The sequence below is a fragment of the Scyliorhinus torazame genome, chromosome 2 (assembly GCF_047496885.1).
Source record: "Scyliorhinus torazame isolate Kashiwa2021f chromosome 2, sScyTor2.1, whole genome shotgun sequence".
In the NCBI taxonomy this organism is placed as follows: Eukaryota; Metazoa; Chordata; class Chondrichthyes; order Carcharhiniformes; family Scyliorhinidae; genus Scyliorhinus; species Scyliorhinus torazame.
Window position 1 is genome coordinate 103,452,612 of NC_092708.1, and position 16,506 is coordinate 103,469,117.

The window sequence follows — 16,506 nt, forward strand, 5'->3', positions numbered from 1 at the left end:
TTCATTTCCCACACTCAATGATTGACTTTTCATTGGGTGATATCACAGTAAGATCCAACTCTGTTTTCACCCAAAGCCTATACACCTGCAACTTCCACCTTGATCTCTGGTTAATTGGATCAGTAACCCTGTATAGATGTTTACTGCATATCATTATATATTATTGCTTTAGATATCGGTTTTATTGTCTCTGATTTTAGCTATACTATGTTAAACTTATAGTTGATATTTTTAAAATGCTAGCAGTTGAATAATAATATTTTTCTTCCATTCCAGCAATAATACCTCGTTCATTGACCCTGAAGGTTGTTACGTTTAGTGCAGTGAAGCTTTTATCAACACAATATATATGTGACTCCCATTACAGATAAGTACAAAGTGACACTCAGAACTGGCTTGTATTTGTAAATTTAATATGTTAGACAATTTTACTACTTTCAAAAATATAATACATATTGAATTAAAATAGCTGAATGTTTTCTGAAAGCTCTACATGGTAAGATGGTTGTAATTTATAACATCACAAATAGTAACATTGTAATACAATAAAAAATAAAATTTTGCCGGAATTCCATTAGGAATGCAGTAAATATTGCATGATAACCTTTGCAATTAAATTGTTTATAATAGGCAAAATTCAACAATGCTTCCTTAATTGCAGTAATACTTTTTAGTGCAAGGTGTATTTAAAATATATTTTGATTTTTGTTTTGATTTGATTTGATTTATTGTCTCTTGTACCGAAGTACAGTGAAAAGTATTTTTCTGCGGCCGAGGATACGTACACAGTACGAGTACGTACATAGTAGACAAAAGAATAATCAACAGAGAACATTGACAAATGGTACATCGACAAACAGTGAATAGTTACGGTGCGGAACAAGGGGCCAAACAAAGTAAATACATGAGCAAGAGCAGCATAGGGCATCGTGAATAGTGTTCTTACAGGGAACAGATCAGTCTGAGGGGGAGTCGTTGAGGAGTCTTGTAGCTGTGGGGAAGAAGCTGTTCCTATGTCTGGATGTGCGGGTCTTCAGGCTTCTGTACCTTCTGCCTGATGGAAGGGTCTGGAAGAAGGCAATGCTGGGTGGGAGGGGTCTCTGATAATGCTGTCTGCCTTCCTGAGGCAGCGGGAGGTGTATACAGAATTAATGTGGGGGTGGCAAGCTTGTGTTATGCGTTGGGTTGAGTTCACCACATTCTGCAGTTTCTTGCGATCTTGGACTGAGCAGTTGCCATACCAGGCTGTGATGCAGCAGGTTATGATGCTCTCTATCGCACATCTGTAGAAGTTTGTGAGAGTCAATGCAGACATGTCAAATTTATTTAGCTTCCGTAGGAAGTAACAATAATAATAACCTTTTATTGTCACAAGTAGGCTTCAATGAAGTTACTGTGAAAAGCCCCTGGTCGCCACATTCCGGCTCCTGTTCGGGGAGGCTGGTACGGGAATTGAACCTGCGCTGCTGGCCTTGTACTATAGAGACGTTGTTGGGCTTTCTTGACTTGCAGCAACGTGAGTGGACCAGGACAGACTGTTGGTGATGGTGACCCCCAGGTTTTAAAATTTGCATTTATACAGCATTTTTCATGATCACCAAACATGTCAAAGTACTTTACAGCCAATGAGTACTTTTTGAAGTGTAGTCACTTGTAATGTTCAAAATGTATGGACATTTTGTTTAATCAACAGAACTAGTTTGATTTGTGAGCAAGTACAAATTCATGATCAATTCAACATTCGAAGAACTAAAGAAAGCACTTTTATCAATCTTGTGTATGTTTCTTTTACTCTGAGGTTTCTTTATGTTATACACTGATCTGAACCAGAGTAGGTTACATTGATTGGATCACTGGAAAGTGCAGACGTGTGGCCTAAGGAAATTAACCTTATAATTTGCTTTGCTTCCCTCTTTGTCAGAAAGTCGCTGGCCTCTGCTCTTGTCAGAGGTAAATTTTGGCTGCCAGCTTGCATCCTAACACCTTACAATGGGAGGATCAATGCTGTGCTTTCATGTTGTGGAGGAAGAATTGAGTTTATGTACCAAAACATAAAATGCTTGCATTATTCTGTAAGTTTTTGATATTTGTTATGGTCCTACCATGGCATAAATATTCATATACTCGAACAAAATTGTAACAGGGAAAAAGAAAAATATGAGAATGCTATTGAAGTCTACTATCTTTCTATTGCAGTCTGCCACCTGTGATATAAAGCTGCAATCTGGAACAGTAAACCTATCGTGGACAAATGTCCAGTAATGCTGAAAAGGAAAGATTGCATTCAACATTGCATGTAATGATGCTGAGATGATGGGCAATATGAAGGTATTTCCTTTAATTTCCTCTCTTTCTCCCCCCCCCCCCCCCCAGCCGCAACTCTCCACCAGTCACATTTTGCTGATTCAACAATTCAAGAAACATTACTGGACATTTGTCCACGATTGTCCTGATTGACCACATTGAGGAGGAAATGTATAATTAATTACTTTTCAAATCTAATCCAAACTTACCATATGTAGCTGTATCTGTAGTTGGAACATTTTCCAGTATTTAAATTTCAAATGCTTCAAGAGATTTTCATAGTACCTTTGAGCTACATTGTAATGCTTGTAACTATAAAGCTGAACTAGTACAGGCTTGTTGTTGTTATAACCTCTCTGATGACACACAAGCAATTGCTCACTTTGATGTTAAGACAATTATGCAGACGATTTCTAAAACGTGAACTCTCACGTTATAAAACTAACTTGCAAAACTTTTCTAAGTCCTGTCCCGTGTTTGCCTTTGTGGTTCATGTGCAATTTAATTCTCAGCATGGAACTATTAATCCACTAGTGACCATTTTTCCTTGTAGTGTTACATATTGAACATATAATACTTTGAAAATTATGCTGCCACATAATTCCTGATATTATAACTTTTTCCAAGATTGACATTAAGGTAAAATTAACTAATTACTTTCACTCGGATAAGATCACAGGATGCAAACATCGCTGCTTCTATCAGGAAGAAATTTGTGCTCGCTGTTGCAGGAGTATTTCAATACTAATCTTCGCTTCCCATAGTCCTATGTAGAATGGGGTGTTATTTGCCCCTTTTTTAAATGAGTAAAAATAGCTCGGCAGCAGAATTTTCAAAGGAGTTCTAATACACATTGTGGTTCTAAAAACAAATTGAAAATCTGTTCATTAGAATGTCTCAATCTTTTGTTTTTAAATTTAAACATAAAAGCCCAAATAGATGACAAAATTAGCATGATTTTCCTTTGATTGAGAAGAACCCAGAAAGGGAATTTTAAAATGTAATTTAAATATGGTGTATAAATGTTACTTGTTTTCCAGAAATCTGTAATTATATAGATTATTATGTATATTACAATTGTACAGTTTTACAGTATTGTGTATATTACAATTTTACAGTTTCACAGGAGTGCTGAATTGAATTTTATAAATTGCACAGCAGATCATAGATTTGACAGTGTAGAAAGGAGGCCATTCAGCCCATTGAGTCTGCACCAGCCCTTGGAAAGAGCACCCCAATTAAGCCCATGCCTCCACCCTATCCCAGTAACCGCACCTAACATTTTTAACCTGCACATCTTTGGATTGTGGGAGGAAAAGGGAGCACCAAGCCCACTCAGTCAGTCAGTATCTGAAAGTGAAAGGCAAGTTAATGTTACAGATGAAATCAGCTGTAAATGAAGATCCGATCTTGAAATATTAATTTGTATTTTTTACTTTTAGATGTTTATTGAGTTTCTTTGTAAAAAAAAAAAGAAAACTGATACGGAAAGAAGAACCAAATAAATTGACAAGTACTGATGTGAAATGTAATAAGCTTCAGTATTGATAGCCTGATGATTGTAGAAGGAATGAAAATTAGAGGGACGTGACGAGCAGCAGAGGTTTGACATCTGTCGAAAGAACAGATTAAGAATGTGATACTCAGGGCAGCACGGTGGCGCAGTGGTTAGCATTGCTGCCTCACGGCGCCGAGGTCCCAGGTTCGATCCCGACTCTGGGTCACTGTCCGTGTGGAGTTTGCACATTCTCCCCGTGTTTGCGTGGGTTTCGCCCCCACAATCCAAAGATGTGCAGGCTAGGTGGATTGGCCACGCTAAATTGCAATTGGAAAAAATTTATTGGGTACTCTTAAAAAAAATTTTTTTTTTTAAATAAAGAATGTGACACTCTTAAATAAGAGTTTATTTAAATACATTGGGGATGTAGGGGAAAGAGGAAAACATGTATGGTGCTGTATTTCAAGAAAGAACAAAAGAGAAAGTTTTTCTGACAATAGTATTGATCAATCGGGAGAAAAACGAGAAAGACTTGTCAGTCAAACCAGTTGAAGGCCAAACATATGAAAATGATCACCGATAACAACCCATATTCATATAGTGTCTTTTAATGTAATAAAACATTTCAACATATTTCACAGACTTATTACAGAACAAAATATGATACTGAGTCACATTGGGAAATATTAGGGCAGATGACCAAACCTTTGGTCAAGGAGGTGTTTTTAAGGAGCATCTTGGAGGAAGAAAGTGGAATGAAGACGTTTTTGCGGGGGGAGGCAATATCAGAGTTTAAGCCTCAGGAATCTGAAGGCATGACCACTATTGGTACAATTTAAAAACTGGGTGTTCAAGGCCAGATATAGAGGAATACAGATATCTCAATAAGGTAGTAGGGCTGGAAAGCATTAGATGTAGCAAGGGGCAAGGCCATGGAGGGGTTTGAAGACGAGGATGAGAATTTTAAATGAAATTAAGGTGATGCTTAAATTGAAGCCAATGTAGGTTAGCAAACGCAGGAGTGTTAGGTTAACGAGGCTTGTGTGAGCTAGAATACAGGCTGTAGAGTTTTAAATGACCAACTTTACAGAATATGGGAGGATGGTTGTCTGTAAAGTCTAGAGATAACAAAGACCTAGATGAAGGCTTCAGTTTTACAGAGTGGAGCCAGATGATATTACAGTGGTATCAATGGGTTGTATTTGTGAAGGCTTGGATGTGTGGCTGGAACTCATCCCAGGTTCAAATATGACAAGATAGTTGCCAGGGAAAGGAATGAAGTTGTTCGGTAGGGAACAGACTTGCATGGCAGGTCAATTTTGGCTTGATAAGAGAGTCACGGTGGAGGTGGAAAATAGTACGTGGCTTGAAAAATGAAACTAAGCCTGGAACCAACAACGACGGAGTGGCAGTTCCACGGAGTCAATGATTATGAAACCACCAATATTAGATGACCATATTGTGGATCTGGCCATCAAAGGTAGGAGGTGATTGTTGTAATGTTAGATTTGCTAAAAACATGAATAAACTCTGAAGAAATGAGACAAGGTTGACAGTAGTCGTAGTCCAGTAACCACATTGAGAATACCGAATGAAAGATTGAGGCTGTGCAATAATAATCTTTATTAGTGTCACAAGTAGGCTTACATTAACACTGCAATGAAGTTATTGTGAAAATCACTAATGTGATCTGTTATGTTTTTCCTTCAATTTTTGTTTAGATTTCACATTTCAACATTTTTGATTTTCCTTCTGAACTTGATGTGTGAGTCTGTTTTAACTAGACTCAGTTGATTTTTAATCTACATCATGCCCTTGGAAGTACAGGGGGAATTGTATCACCGACACCATACCCATGGGATGTTCATTTTTGTGTAGGCCATTTATTAAATAAAATGTAGAGTTTGTGCTAATACAGTAATTTCTCTAGACTAACTAAATAATTTGTTTCACACGTTTAGATATTTCATTCAGTTTATTTACTAATTTCAGTTGACAGGAATTGTTACCCTGTTTATTTTAAATTGAATGTTGTCCAGCTTTTACTGGCAAGATGTGGGGAGTTTGCCAAAGCCAAAGAAAAAATGCTTGAGCCTTTATTTTAACAGTTTAATATTATTTTTTTGTCCATAAATGGTATTGAAAATTTTTACGTCAGTTGTAAATTACTAACAAACATTTGCAGACAAGATCATGTCTTTTACTATCCATGGGGTTAGTTTTAGCAGTAGGCTTAACATATATAATTGCACTGTCTCTAACTTTTAATTCCTTTTCCACATTTTAGAATTTTCACAATACCTTCATTTAGAATAATATTCTGTAATGTTATCCATAAAACCATAAACAATCTAAAACGGAGTCATCTGCATGTGATTTCTCCAATAATTGGTTTACTTCGGTCTTTATCAAAAACATCAGGGATTTGATTATTGCGTATGCCATTAAAAAGGATCTGTTTTGTATCATGTGGGGAATTAGGTAGGATGTAAGATGTCATTTTTGCTCCTGATTATTTTCATTTATTTTTATTTGGTATATTTTTGTGGAAAGCATATGAAAACTCTCCAAACCCTGATTTAACATCCAAAATGAAGTTACTTTGGATTGACTTTTGGAATAATTTTACAATTAATAAGCTGTACTGTTTATTTAAGAATAAAAAAAATCATATTTTACTTTGTGTCGGCGTCTCTATTTTCTCTTCACCTTCTCCCCTTACACATGCACACACAACGCATAGGTTTATACGTTTTAGCCTAGCCTGGAGGAAACCAGATCAGAAAACCTACCCTTATGTCCTTATTTACCTTATGTCCAACTTTCTGCAATTTACCGTTCTGCCCTGAAGCTGAATTGGAACATTGGGAAATAGTAAATGATTAATGTTTCTCGCAAAGACTTGTAAATTATCCTTTACAAATTCCTGGGACTGTGCCATCCATTCTGCCGCTACTATCTAGCTGATAACGGCAATCCTCGGTGCACAGTAGGAACTTGTAATTTAGCCAGTATACTCGACTCTTTGCGATTGACCTGTTTTTATATGTATTTTTTTTGGGTGGGGGTGACAAGAATGGATGATGTTGCTGGAATATGATCGAGGGCGACTGCCTCTTCCTGGTCAAAACGCGCAACTGCAACAGTTCCGGGTACTTGAACACAACTGTTTCCAGCAAAGTGAAGAATCTGCAAAGCGGTCAACCACTGGAAATGTACCAAGAATTTCCATTTAGGAACGTAATGGGCGTTTGCGCTTAAATTGTTTGTTTTCGTAGATTGCACATTTTGCATAGTGGATAACTCGGATCTTACTGGGGGGGGGGGGGGGGGGGGGATTAATGAAAACACCGCCTATATGATTTTTCACAACCACACTCCCCCCCCCCCCCCCCCCCAGACAATTGTTGAGTGCAAGTGCACCAGGTAGAAGAGGTAGGGTCGCAGACGCGGAGGGCAGGGTTTAATCCCGAGCCGATCTGCCGCTGAACAGTCCGGCTTGCTTTGATGGTGAAACTGAACAAGAAATAAAAGAGGGGGGATGCGGTATTGTAGCCCACGGTCAATATCAATACAAAAACCACACAACTCGTCAATTGTGGCATACACAAAATTATAAGCCAATGTAAAATACACAAAACAGCATAACCTGTGGAAAAAAATATATATAACAAACTTGACCCTCCCCCCTCCAAACAGCCTCGTGCCAAAAGCACTAGATCTAAAAATATCCGCAATGTCTTAATTTGGTGTTCTCGAGTTTCCGATGGGGTTGAAAATAGCCGGAGTGTAAGGCCTGCCCCTGTGTACATCACTTGCAGACTGACAGCGCATTGCCAGACCTGCTATTTTGGGCTGAGCCGGCTCTTTGCGTCAATGGCAGCGTTCCTACGTCAAGCGGCACTCTGCCGGGCCCGGCGCGCAGCCGCTCACATTTTCCTTTCGTTCATTAAATTGCTTCGCCCACGATCACTGACGCTGCTCTGCAACAGGCCGGATTAATGAGCTCCCTCTGTCCTCTCCTCGCCTTACATCATTAAAGGTAGCCAGCAGACTTTCCCCAACCAGCCCGCCCTCCACACTCTTTCCACCAATACATATGTATATATAATCACATTTTATTTATACATCGGCAATATTTGGACTACATTAAATATTTAACTTCACAATTACCAGTGCCGCTCTCTCTGCCTCTTTCAAAACTTGTACTGCACCCGTAAACCGAAACTTCTTGTCCCAGGCACCCAGCAATCCAGCATGAGTGATTATTCCTGCTGATTTTTCTTTTTAATGCTTTCCATTCCAAAAGCCGGGCATTCCTCCCAGAACGCGACCTAAGAAGCCGGCGTCAAATAAAAATGCGTGTGTTTCAAACAACTGAATACAAATTGAACAAAGCAAAGAAAGGGGGAAGCACTTTGAGTGCCAAAATAATACTCACCCGGTTTCCCTTTCTGACTCTAGCCATTTACTAGAATTTACAGAGTAAATGTTTAATAATGGAATAGATCTTTGTACCGGAAATCAAAAAATAATAGTTACGCAGTTTACCGTTGTAGAAATAAGTCCAAAACAAGTGATCAATAAGATCGATAAACTATAAACGGCGATTATTCCAACTACGTGTTGTTTTGGAAATGCTGAAAGAGGAGGTGAGAAGGTTGCCTCAAGTCAAGCCCCAACTACCTTAAAAATCCACAGCGTTAACGTCACCTCGGAAATTTACCAAAGTGAGACTTAGCCAACCGTGTGGTGCGGGCCCAGCCCTCGGGCGCTCATTGGGTTCGGCTACGCTGACGCTCGCTGACGCTCGGAGACTTGGTTACACGCTGCTGGTGGAAGAGAGGAGCTCACATAAACAAAGGTACATTGGAGAGTAGGGCTAGTCCGAGTCTGATCGCCGGCTCAGAGTGCGGAGAACAGCAACCTGTATGTACCACTGCTGCCTGCCGCTACTTAAACCCAACACTGCTGCACTTCAAAGTTCATCCTATGTTGGAGCGAGTTTCTCCTCACCCTGTGGTCCGCAGTGTCTAAATGAGAAGTGGAAGTAAAATTTTAACAAGTAGGTATTGAATTATTTGAGTGGTCTCTCATGATGTGTGGTTACGCGCGAACATTTCCATTATATTGTTCACCGCTGCTGCTCTGATTGTCATGATTTAGTTTTGTTCCTGAGGGTGTTGCGAATTAGCTGTACAACTAGCCAGTTTAAAAACTGTGTGGACTGGACAACAGCTACGGACTGGAAGCTCTCGTTGCTCTGTCATTAAGCAATTGAAAACACAGCCTAGTTATAATTTAAAACAGTGATGGGATGGCTACTCTTCCTCATAGAAGTTGTAGGTGATGTCCAGGTTGATCCGCGTGGCTTTGTTTTTACCTGTACGTTCCACCTGGTGCCCTGCCACCGCTGTTTGGGATGGGGTAGCAATAGCGGGATCTCATTCACACGTGCATTTCTTGCGACCGGCAACACGATACATTAAATAAAATACCAAATTAATCTCTCCCACAAGGCGCAGCCCACATTGCAGTGTGTAAACATTGGTTTGCAGACAATATGAGACAGTTTACAGAAAGTTAGATGTGCGCAGTTAGTTATGGGAACATGTTAACTGTTCTTGAGCGGGTATTATGGGGATCATCAAATCTGCGGGATGTTTTGTTATTACACCCGTCCACAAATAATTAAGTTTGAGCTAGGCAGATATGATCAATTGGAAATTAAAGCAAACTCAGTTGAGATTGTTATTTCCAAAAGTTATTTTGACTTTTAACATTGCAGAATTGTTTCAAGTTTAAGATTTTAAGGGCTATCTGCGCAATGAACTATATAATATATCATATTGCTAGAAAGTTATTGTTAAGCCAATGGTTATTACTTTTGCTGTTTGGATTCCGGACTCTTCCAAGGAACCACAGCATTAAATAACTGCCAAAATGGTTTATCGAAGGAACTTTATTCATGCATTAGTATGTTTTAAAAGATATGTATCAACATAGTCTCGTTGTCTTCCAATGTGTACATTGCAGAGCAATAATTTAATTTGAATTAATGCTGGACGTTTGCCTTTCGTTCTATGTTTGTCGATCTGGCTGCTTTGTGCGTAATACTCCATGTAACTATTTTGTGTATAATAATAGGCATACATATCTTTCCAGAGCTGGAATTTAACACTTTTGAGTAATTGTCTTGCTAATGCTATATTATTAAGAGCAAAGTACACAACTTTCTATAGCAGTCCTTTCGAAGCAGACCTCTTCTAGATGTGTGTTTTCCTCTTGCATGTTTTGCTATAGTTTCCTTCTAGGCTGCTATATTGGATTGTCCAGGAAATGTGATCCAGTGTACACAGAGATGGTGAGGATGTTATTAGTGTTGGTCAGTTACTTCTTATTGAAATACACAGGGAATTTACAAACGCACTTCAGCAAAAATTATCTTTTGCTCTAAAGGATGATGAGTGAAGCAAAGACAAAAATGAGAGCAAGAGGTTGTACAAACCTGCTGGAGAGCAGGGTACACCATTGCGCATTTAAATCAACTTTAGAAATAAGGAATCACAAGGAAAATGTTACTTGAAAAGGGTCAAAGAAAATGACATGTGCTATGAAAGTCACTAGAACATCATTCTTCATGTTCTATTACAACCAACAGTTGGCGTGGTGTGAGTCAATGATTACTTGTTTCCATCTGTTTTCAGAAAATATTTCATTGTACTTCTATCTGAATTGCGGTTAAGAAAAATAAATCCGAAATCTGCGCTTCAAGAATTCAAATCACAACAGTGTCTACTTTCCAATTCTTTCGCAGTCATTCGGTTGAAGGTACGTTGATTTGAGTGCGCTGCTATAAGATGTTAATTTACCAAATTATTCTAAGTAAATTATATTACCACTTAAAAAAAATAAAACCACTCATGAAGAATATTCTCCATGTGTGTAATATTGTTTTTTAAAAATGTGTTTGATACTTTGATGGAACACGTTGCAAATATTTAGTTTACCTCGAATACTTACAGAACAAAAGGAAACTTGGCTCCTGAATACAGTATTGAAATGAATCATATAGAAGTAACAAAGAGTCATTTTAGTAGACAAACCACCACCAGTGAATGCGTTAAATCGTGTTCAATTTGTACCTCTGGCACACGCCCTTAAAGTATATCCATGGGGTTAAGTGAAATGATTTCCAAGCATTTAGCTCAGATTCCGACAGTGCTGCTAGGATGTGTGAAGCAAGATGATTTAGTAGCGGCCGTATGCATTTAAATGGTATGAGTACATGTTCAGAACTTTCATTTACAGCCATGCCCTGTGTTCAAGCTCAGTATGGGTCATCGCCACAAGGAGCCAGTCCTGCCTCTCAGAGCTACAGCTACCACAGTGGGGAATACAGCTCTGACTTCTTAACGCCAGAGTTCGTCAAATTCAGCATGGATCTCACCAACACTGAAATTACAGCAACTACATCGCTACCAAGTTTCAGCACCTTCATGGAGAATTACAGCACCAATTACGACGTGAAACCCCCTTGCTTGTACCAGATGCCACTGTCCAACCAACAGTCCGCTATCAAGGTTGAAGACATCCAGATGCACGGCTATCACCACCAGAATCACTTACAGCATCCACCAGAGGAGATGATCCATTCTGGTTCCATGTATTACAAACCATCTCCACCCCCCACCCCAACAACTCCAGGCTTTCAGGTTCAGCACAGCGCATTGTGGGATGACCCCAGTTCTCTTCATAGCTTTTCCCAAAACTATGTAGCTACCACCCATATGATAGATCAGCGAAAAGCTCCTGTCTCAAGACTATCTCTTTTCTCCTTCAAGCAGTCGCCCCCCAGTACCCCAGTCTCCAGCTGCCAAATGAGGTTTGATAACCCTCTACACATTTCCATGAACCCAGAGACGGGAGGTGGTCATCACGTAGTGGACAGCCAGAACTTCGCTATTCCCAATCCCATCAGAAAACAAGCATCCGTGGGCTTCCCTGGTCTCCAGATTGGTCATGGGTCTCAGCTGATGGACAGCCAGGTACCATCACCTCCATCTCGGAATTCCCCATCAAACGAAGGCCTTTGCGCGGTGTGCGGAGACAACGCTGCCTGCCAGCACTATGGAGTCCGCACATGCGAGGGCTGCAAAGGCTTTTTCAAGGTGATTGTTTTATTATAAAATGTTGTGTTAAGTTTCCTGCGTGTTCAGTCATTACATGTATACTGGTTAAATGAAACACACCAGCTGGGTCAGTAAAAGGGCGCGATGCTGTGTATCAGAGTTTATAAAGGCGCACTGTTAACTTGCACTTTGGGGTTAAAGAATAGGGTTTTGCTGTGAGTGTAATGTAATGTCTGACTGCACCAACTGCAAGTTCTGGTGTGAATATCTCAAATGGAGGTAGCAGAGGGAACCTAGCTAGTGTCTGTCACGAATTCAGACGACTCCTTGAGATTTAAATTGGTAACAACATTAAGCCGTGTCTAAGTTAACCAAGTGGAACAGAATTCCCTATGGTAAAATTAAAGTGATCTCTTTATTTCACCACCGTGATTGAATAATCTTATCATTTTAAATCGAGAGGTCTCGGAGGGATGTAAATAATATGAATGCCCACGAACTTGTATTTACCCAATGTCTGCTCCTACCCTTCCTCGCATATCAAATACAGCGAGAAGCTGGGAAAGAGGCAGGCGGACAGAGCGACTGTGAGCACTGTAAATATCCATCTATTAAATAGGGTGCAAAAAAGACTTGAGCTTAAAAAAAAATCACCGCATATTTTCAAAAATGTACATGCATTCATTTATCAGACGATGCAGGAATTAAATTAGTCATTTTACTGGTTTACCTTTTTGCATTGTTGCTTTTGCAGCGCACAGTGCAGAAAAACGCGAAGTATGTTTGTTTGGCGAACAAGAATTGTCCAGTTGACAAACGCCGTCGAAACAGGTGCCAGTACTGTCGCTTTCAGAAGTGCCTTGTTGTTGGCATGGTGAAGGAAGGTAAGTTTTGGAAAGATGTATGTCTATACACTAACTTGTACTAAAAGCAAATTGTAAGTGATTTTTTTTAAGGAATGTCTCTGGTCAGTCAAATTTACGTTCTTTTTATTTAAAAAAAACACAATGGTTTATTTTCCAGTTGTCCGCACGGATAGCCTGAAGGGACGCAGGGGAAGACTCCCATCCAAGCCCAAGAGCCCCCAAGAGCCGTCTCCCCCTTCTCCTCCGGTCAGCCTCATCACAGCCTTGGTCAGAGCGCATGTCGACTCCAACCCTGCCATGTCAAACCTCGATTACTCCAGGGTGAGTCCCACAATTGCTTTCCCACCAGGCACCAGCCAGGAGCCACTGTTTTCGGTATAAGCTGTTTGCAAAATGTACTCCTGGGTCAGTAATTCAGCCCCGCCAGATTTATGACCACATTAGAAAATTCGAGCAAATTTGAATCTGTCCGGAATTACAGAACAAAGTAAATATTGCCTTATTAAGGATAAACAGCCAACATTACACCGACATAAACCTCTTATGGACTTTACCCAGGTTATTGGAATTTAAGTATTTGGAACAGCATTTCATTCAAAGTGTCACATCTCGCTGGGATAGCTGGCGAGAAATTAAAATAAATGTTTTTTTTAAAACCCGGATTAATTCAAGGATTAACATTTCTTAATTGGTCAAGCAAGGTCGGATTGTCAACAGCATTATCGGGCCTTCTCTTGTACATATGAGGTTTCATTCCACTCAGCATGTAATCTAACAGGACTTTATTGATCTTTTCCCCTCTGTAAATCTAGTTCCAGTCCAATCCTGAATACCAGCTGAGCGGCGGGGATACAGAACACATCCAGCAGTTCTATGACCTCCTGACAGGCTCCATGGAAATCATCCGCGGCTGGGCAGAAAAGATCCCCGGCTACGCCGACCTTCCAAAAGAGGACCAGAACCTGCTTTTTGAATCGGCTTTTCTGGAACTATTCGTCCTGAGGCTAGCCTACCGGTACATAGATACTGTACTTTTTAAAGTGCCAGCGACCCTTTTCCCTATCCAACCCCTTTCAAGCTTCAGTGATTCAAGTTTTATTGCCGCCTTCTAATTACATTCCGTTTATTACTGAAAAGCAATTAGTAGCGTTATTATTGTTAATTTTCAGGTCGAACCCAGTGGACGGCAAGCTCATATTTTGCAATGGGGTGGTGCTGCACAGGCTGCAGTGCGTTCGTGGCTTTGGGGAGTGGATAGATTCAATCATTGACTTCTCGTCCAACCTCCATAGTATGAACATCGAGATTTCAGCTTTCGCCTGCATTGCTGCACTCGCCATGATAACAGGTCAGCGCATTCACCTTAAGTTGTCCTCCTTAAATCGCGCGCGTAAGAAACCTCTTTAACCTCTTCAGTGCCACGTCGCAGTGCCCAAGACCACGCTGGTAACGTTAATGTTTTCTTTTTCTTTTACACACATATATTGTTGCAGAGCGACACGGGCTGAAGGAACCCAAGAAAGTGGAAGAACTTCAAAATAAAATTGTAAACTGTCTCAAAGACCACGTGACTTTCAACGGCGGAAACTTAAATCGTCCAAACTACTTGTCCAAACTTTTGGGGAAATTGCCGGAGCTCCGCACTCTCTGCACACAAGGTCTTCAGCGCATCTTCTACCTGAAGCTCGAGGACCTCGTTCCACCCCCGACAATAATTGATAAGCTCTTCCTCGATACACTACCCTTTTGAAAGCAAACCTAAGCACTTGAACTGAGACAGGTTACAGTAATAAACTGCTACAGACATACGGCAGAGTCAGTTCTGCGGTGAAACGGAACTTTGGTGCCAAACACATTTGCAAAAAGCCTGAGCACTTTTTGCGCTTGTTAGAACTTTGTATTCACAGTCGTTTACTGACCAGGATTCACAGCAAATAAACTGCAAAACGTGGTATATACAGTTTTTAATTATCTATTTTATTTTTTTTATTGACGAGATGAAGCTGCCCCCACATGGGGAAACATGCATTCCTGTCAAGCTCGGTTCAACTTTTGATAGAACTCATATTTGAAGGATATAAAATGGATTGTAAACTCCGTCCTCGGCAAAAGCTCGTGCTGCAAGCAGACATAATGCCGTAGTACATATAATAAAGAATTGGCTTATTTACATACATCAATTATAGGATGGTACGATGCATCCATAAGGCCATTGAAAGCCGCAAATAATTGTAAATTAACAAAATAAGTTTCGCTCTGATTATTTTTCTGGCTGATTTGAAATGTACGAGTGGAGAAAAAAGATGGAGATCTAATAGTGGTTAGTACATTATAAAGGCTAAGCATGTGAATGCTGTTGCGGGACTAATCTTCATATTCGTATGTTGGAAACATTATAGGCACTTGGTATCTTCTCGATGGATTATGTCTACAGTATGAAAACCTAAGAAATAGTATTCCAGACACTATGTAGTCTGTTAGATTTTTTAAAAGTCAGATGTAGTGTTTGATATCTTGTTAGCAGATGTACAATTCTACCATTTGGCTACAGGTAAACATCGACTGGCATCTTAAAGGGATACATTGTGTTTGTAAAGACAGTTCAACATTCATCATTTGTAAGTGTTGTATGTATCGTTGATGTTGATAAAAATTTATATCTTTATTATTTTTGTCGTCTAACATGAATTTGCATGCTACTGCTTTCGACGGTTTTCAGAGTGCTTTTAGAGATAATCTCCTGCAACTTACTGAGCACTTTGTCTTACTTTCCAAATGTCTGCAAAAAGGTGACAGTCGTCATTTCATGTTTCAGTGGGATTTTTAAAAGAAAGTATTTACATACATGTAGGTTTTACTTTGTATATTAAAATATATATATGTATGCGGTACGTATACATTTTGACCTACAAGTCACTGCCTTTTCTATTGTGTACCTTACATTTAGAAATGCTTAAAGTATGTTTTCTGAGAATTCTTTCTTTGGGAAAGAAACATTTAATGTTTACACAAATAAAAAGATGTCTTCAAATGGTTATTTCGTAGATTCATCTGTGTGCAATCCGAATTTTCATTCAATTTGCTTATAAAGTCATGTACCATTTCAATTTTAATCATCCAGAATAATTCAGTTTATACAAACACCTATTCGTCTTGGCAATCTATTAACTGCGACGCTTTGGAAGAACAAAATCGCAAAGGGTGTTTGTGTATGAATTGATCATTTCACTCGCCGATGAAAAAGCTCATTTTTATGTGATAGGCAGTATGTTGAAAAAAATTACAAACTTTAGACGAATGTTTCCTGTAGCGTGCAGACGCGCTCTTTCGCAAATGACGCTAGATGTTATATAAATAGAAACTATACTGATTTAAAAGTACTTCTTTAGCATATAGGTTAAGTACAAGCCACGCTCTATCCACGATTTGAAAAATATTTCTTATTCCGGCAGAAATGTCCCATCAGTTTAAGCACCTTTCCTAATGAGAAATGCAATTAAGCTTTTCGACATCCTATCTGGATAGCATTTGGTTATCGGTTATTCATGTATTCTGTCTTGGGATTCAAATAAATTAAAGGAAATAGCTACCCAGAGAATTTCTCGATTTCATGAATGTCACAAGATTAGCTTCTCTGTCTCCAGATAAGCAATTCAGATTGGTTGGCCAGTGAAAAGATGCGCGTTTTCCTTCGTCCACTGACTGC

The 16,506-nt window shown here is 39.5% G+C and overlaps 1 protein-coding gene and 1 long non-coding RNA gene across 9 annotated transcripts; one reads left to right on the forward strand and one right to left on the reverse strand.

Moving 5' to 3' along the window:
* Positions 1-396: 396 nt before the first annotated feature.
* Positions 397-8,522, reverse strand: LOC140390259 (uncharacterized). Its single transcript, XR_011934601.1, has 3 exons — positions 8,244-8,522; positions 7,976-8,136; positions 397-1,283 (listed from the first exon to the last, which is right to left on the reverse strand). It is a non-coding gene; the product is annotated as an uncharacterized lncRNA (long non-coding RNA).
* On the forward strand, positions 1,281-15,712 carry nr4a2a (nuclear receptor subfamily 4, group A, member 2a). Of its 8 annotated transcripts, none has more exons than XM_072475198.1 (9): positions 1,281-2,072; positions 2,197-2,328; positions 10,510-10,633; positions 11,114-11,973; positions 12,689-12,818; positions 12,958-13,121; positions 13,613-13,815; positions 13,970-14,148; positions 14,294-15,712. In XM_072475198.1, the coding sequence occupies exons 4-9, from the start codon at positions 11,116-11,118 to the stop codon at positions 14,548-14,550; spliced, it is 1,791 nt and encodes a 596-aa protein (XP_072331299.1). In that variant the 5' UTR covers positions 1,281-2,072; positions 2,197-2,328; positions 10,510-10,633; positions 11,114-11,115; the 3' UTR covers positions 14,551-15,712. The 8 variants fall into 8 exon arrangements, with proteins under 8 accessions (XP_072331299.1, XP_072331309.1, XP_072331319.1 ...); XM_072475208.1 differs by having other exon boundaries at positions 1,281-1,558; positions 1,922-2,328; XM_072475218.1 differs by having other exon boundaries at positions 1,281-1,558.
* Positions 15,713-16,506: the final 794 nt, after the last annotated feature.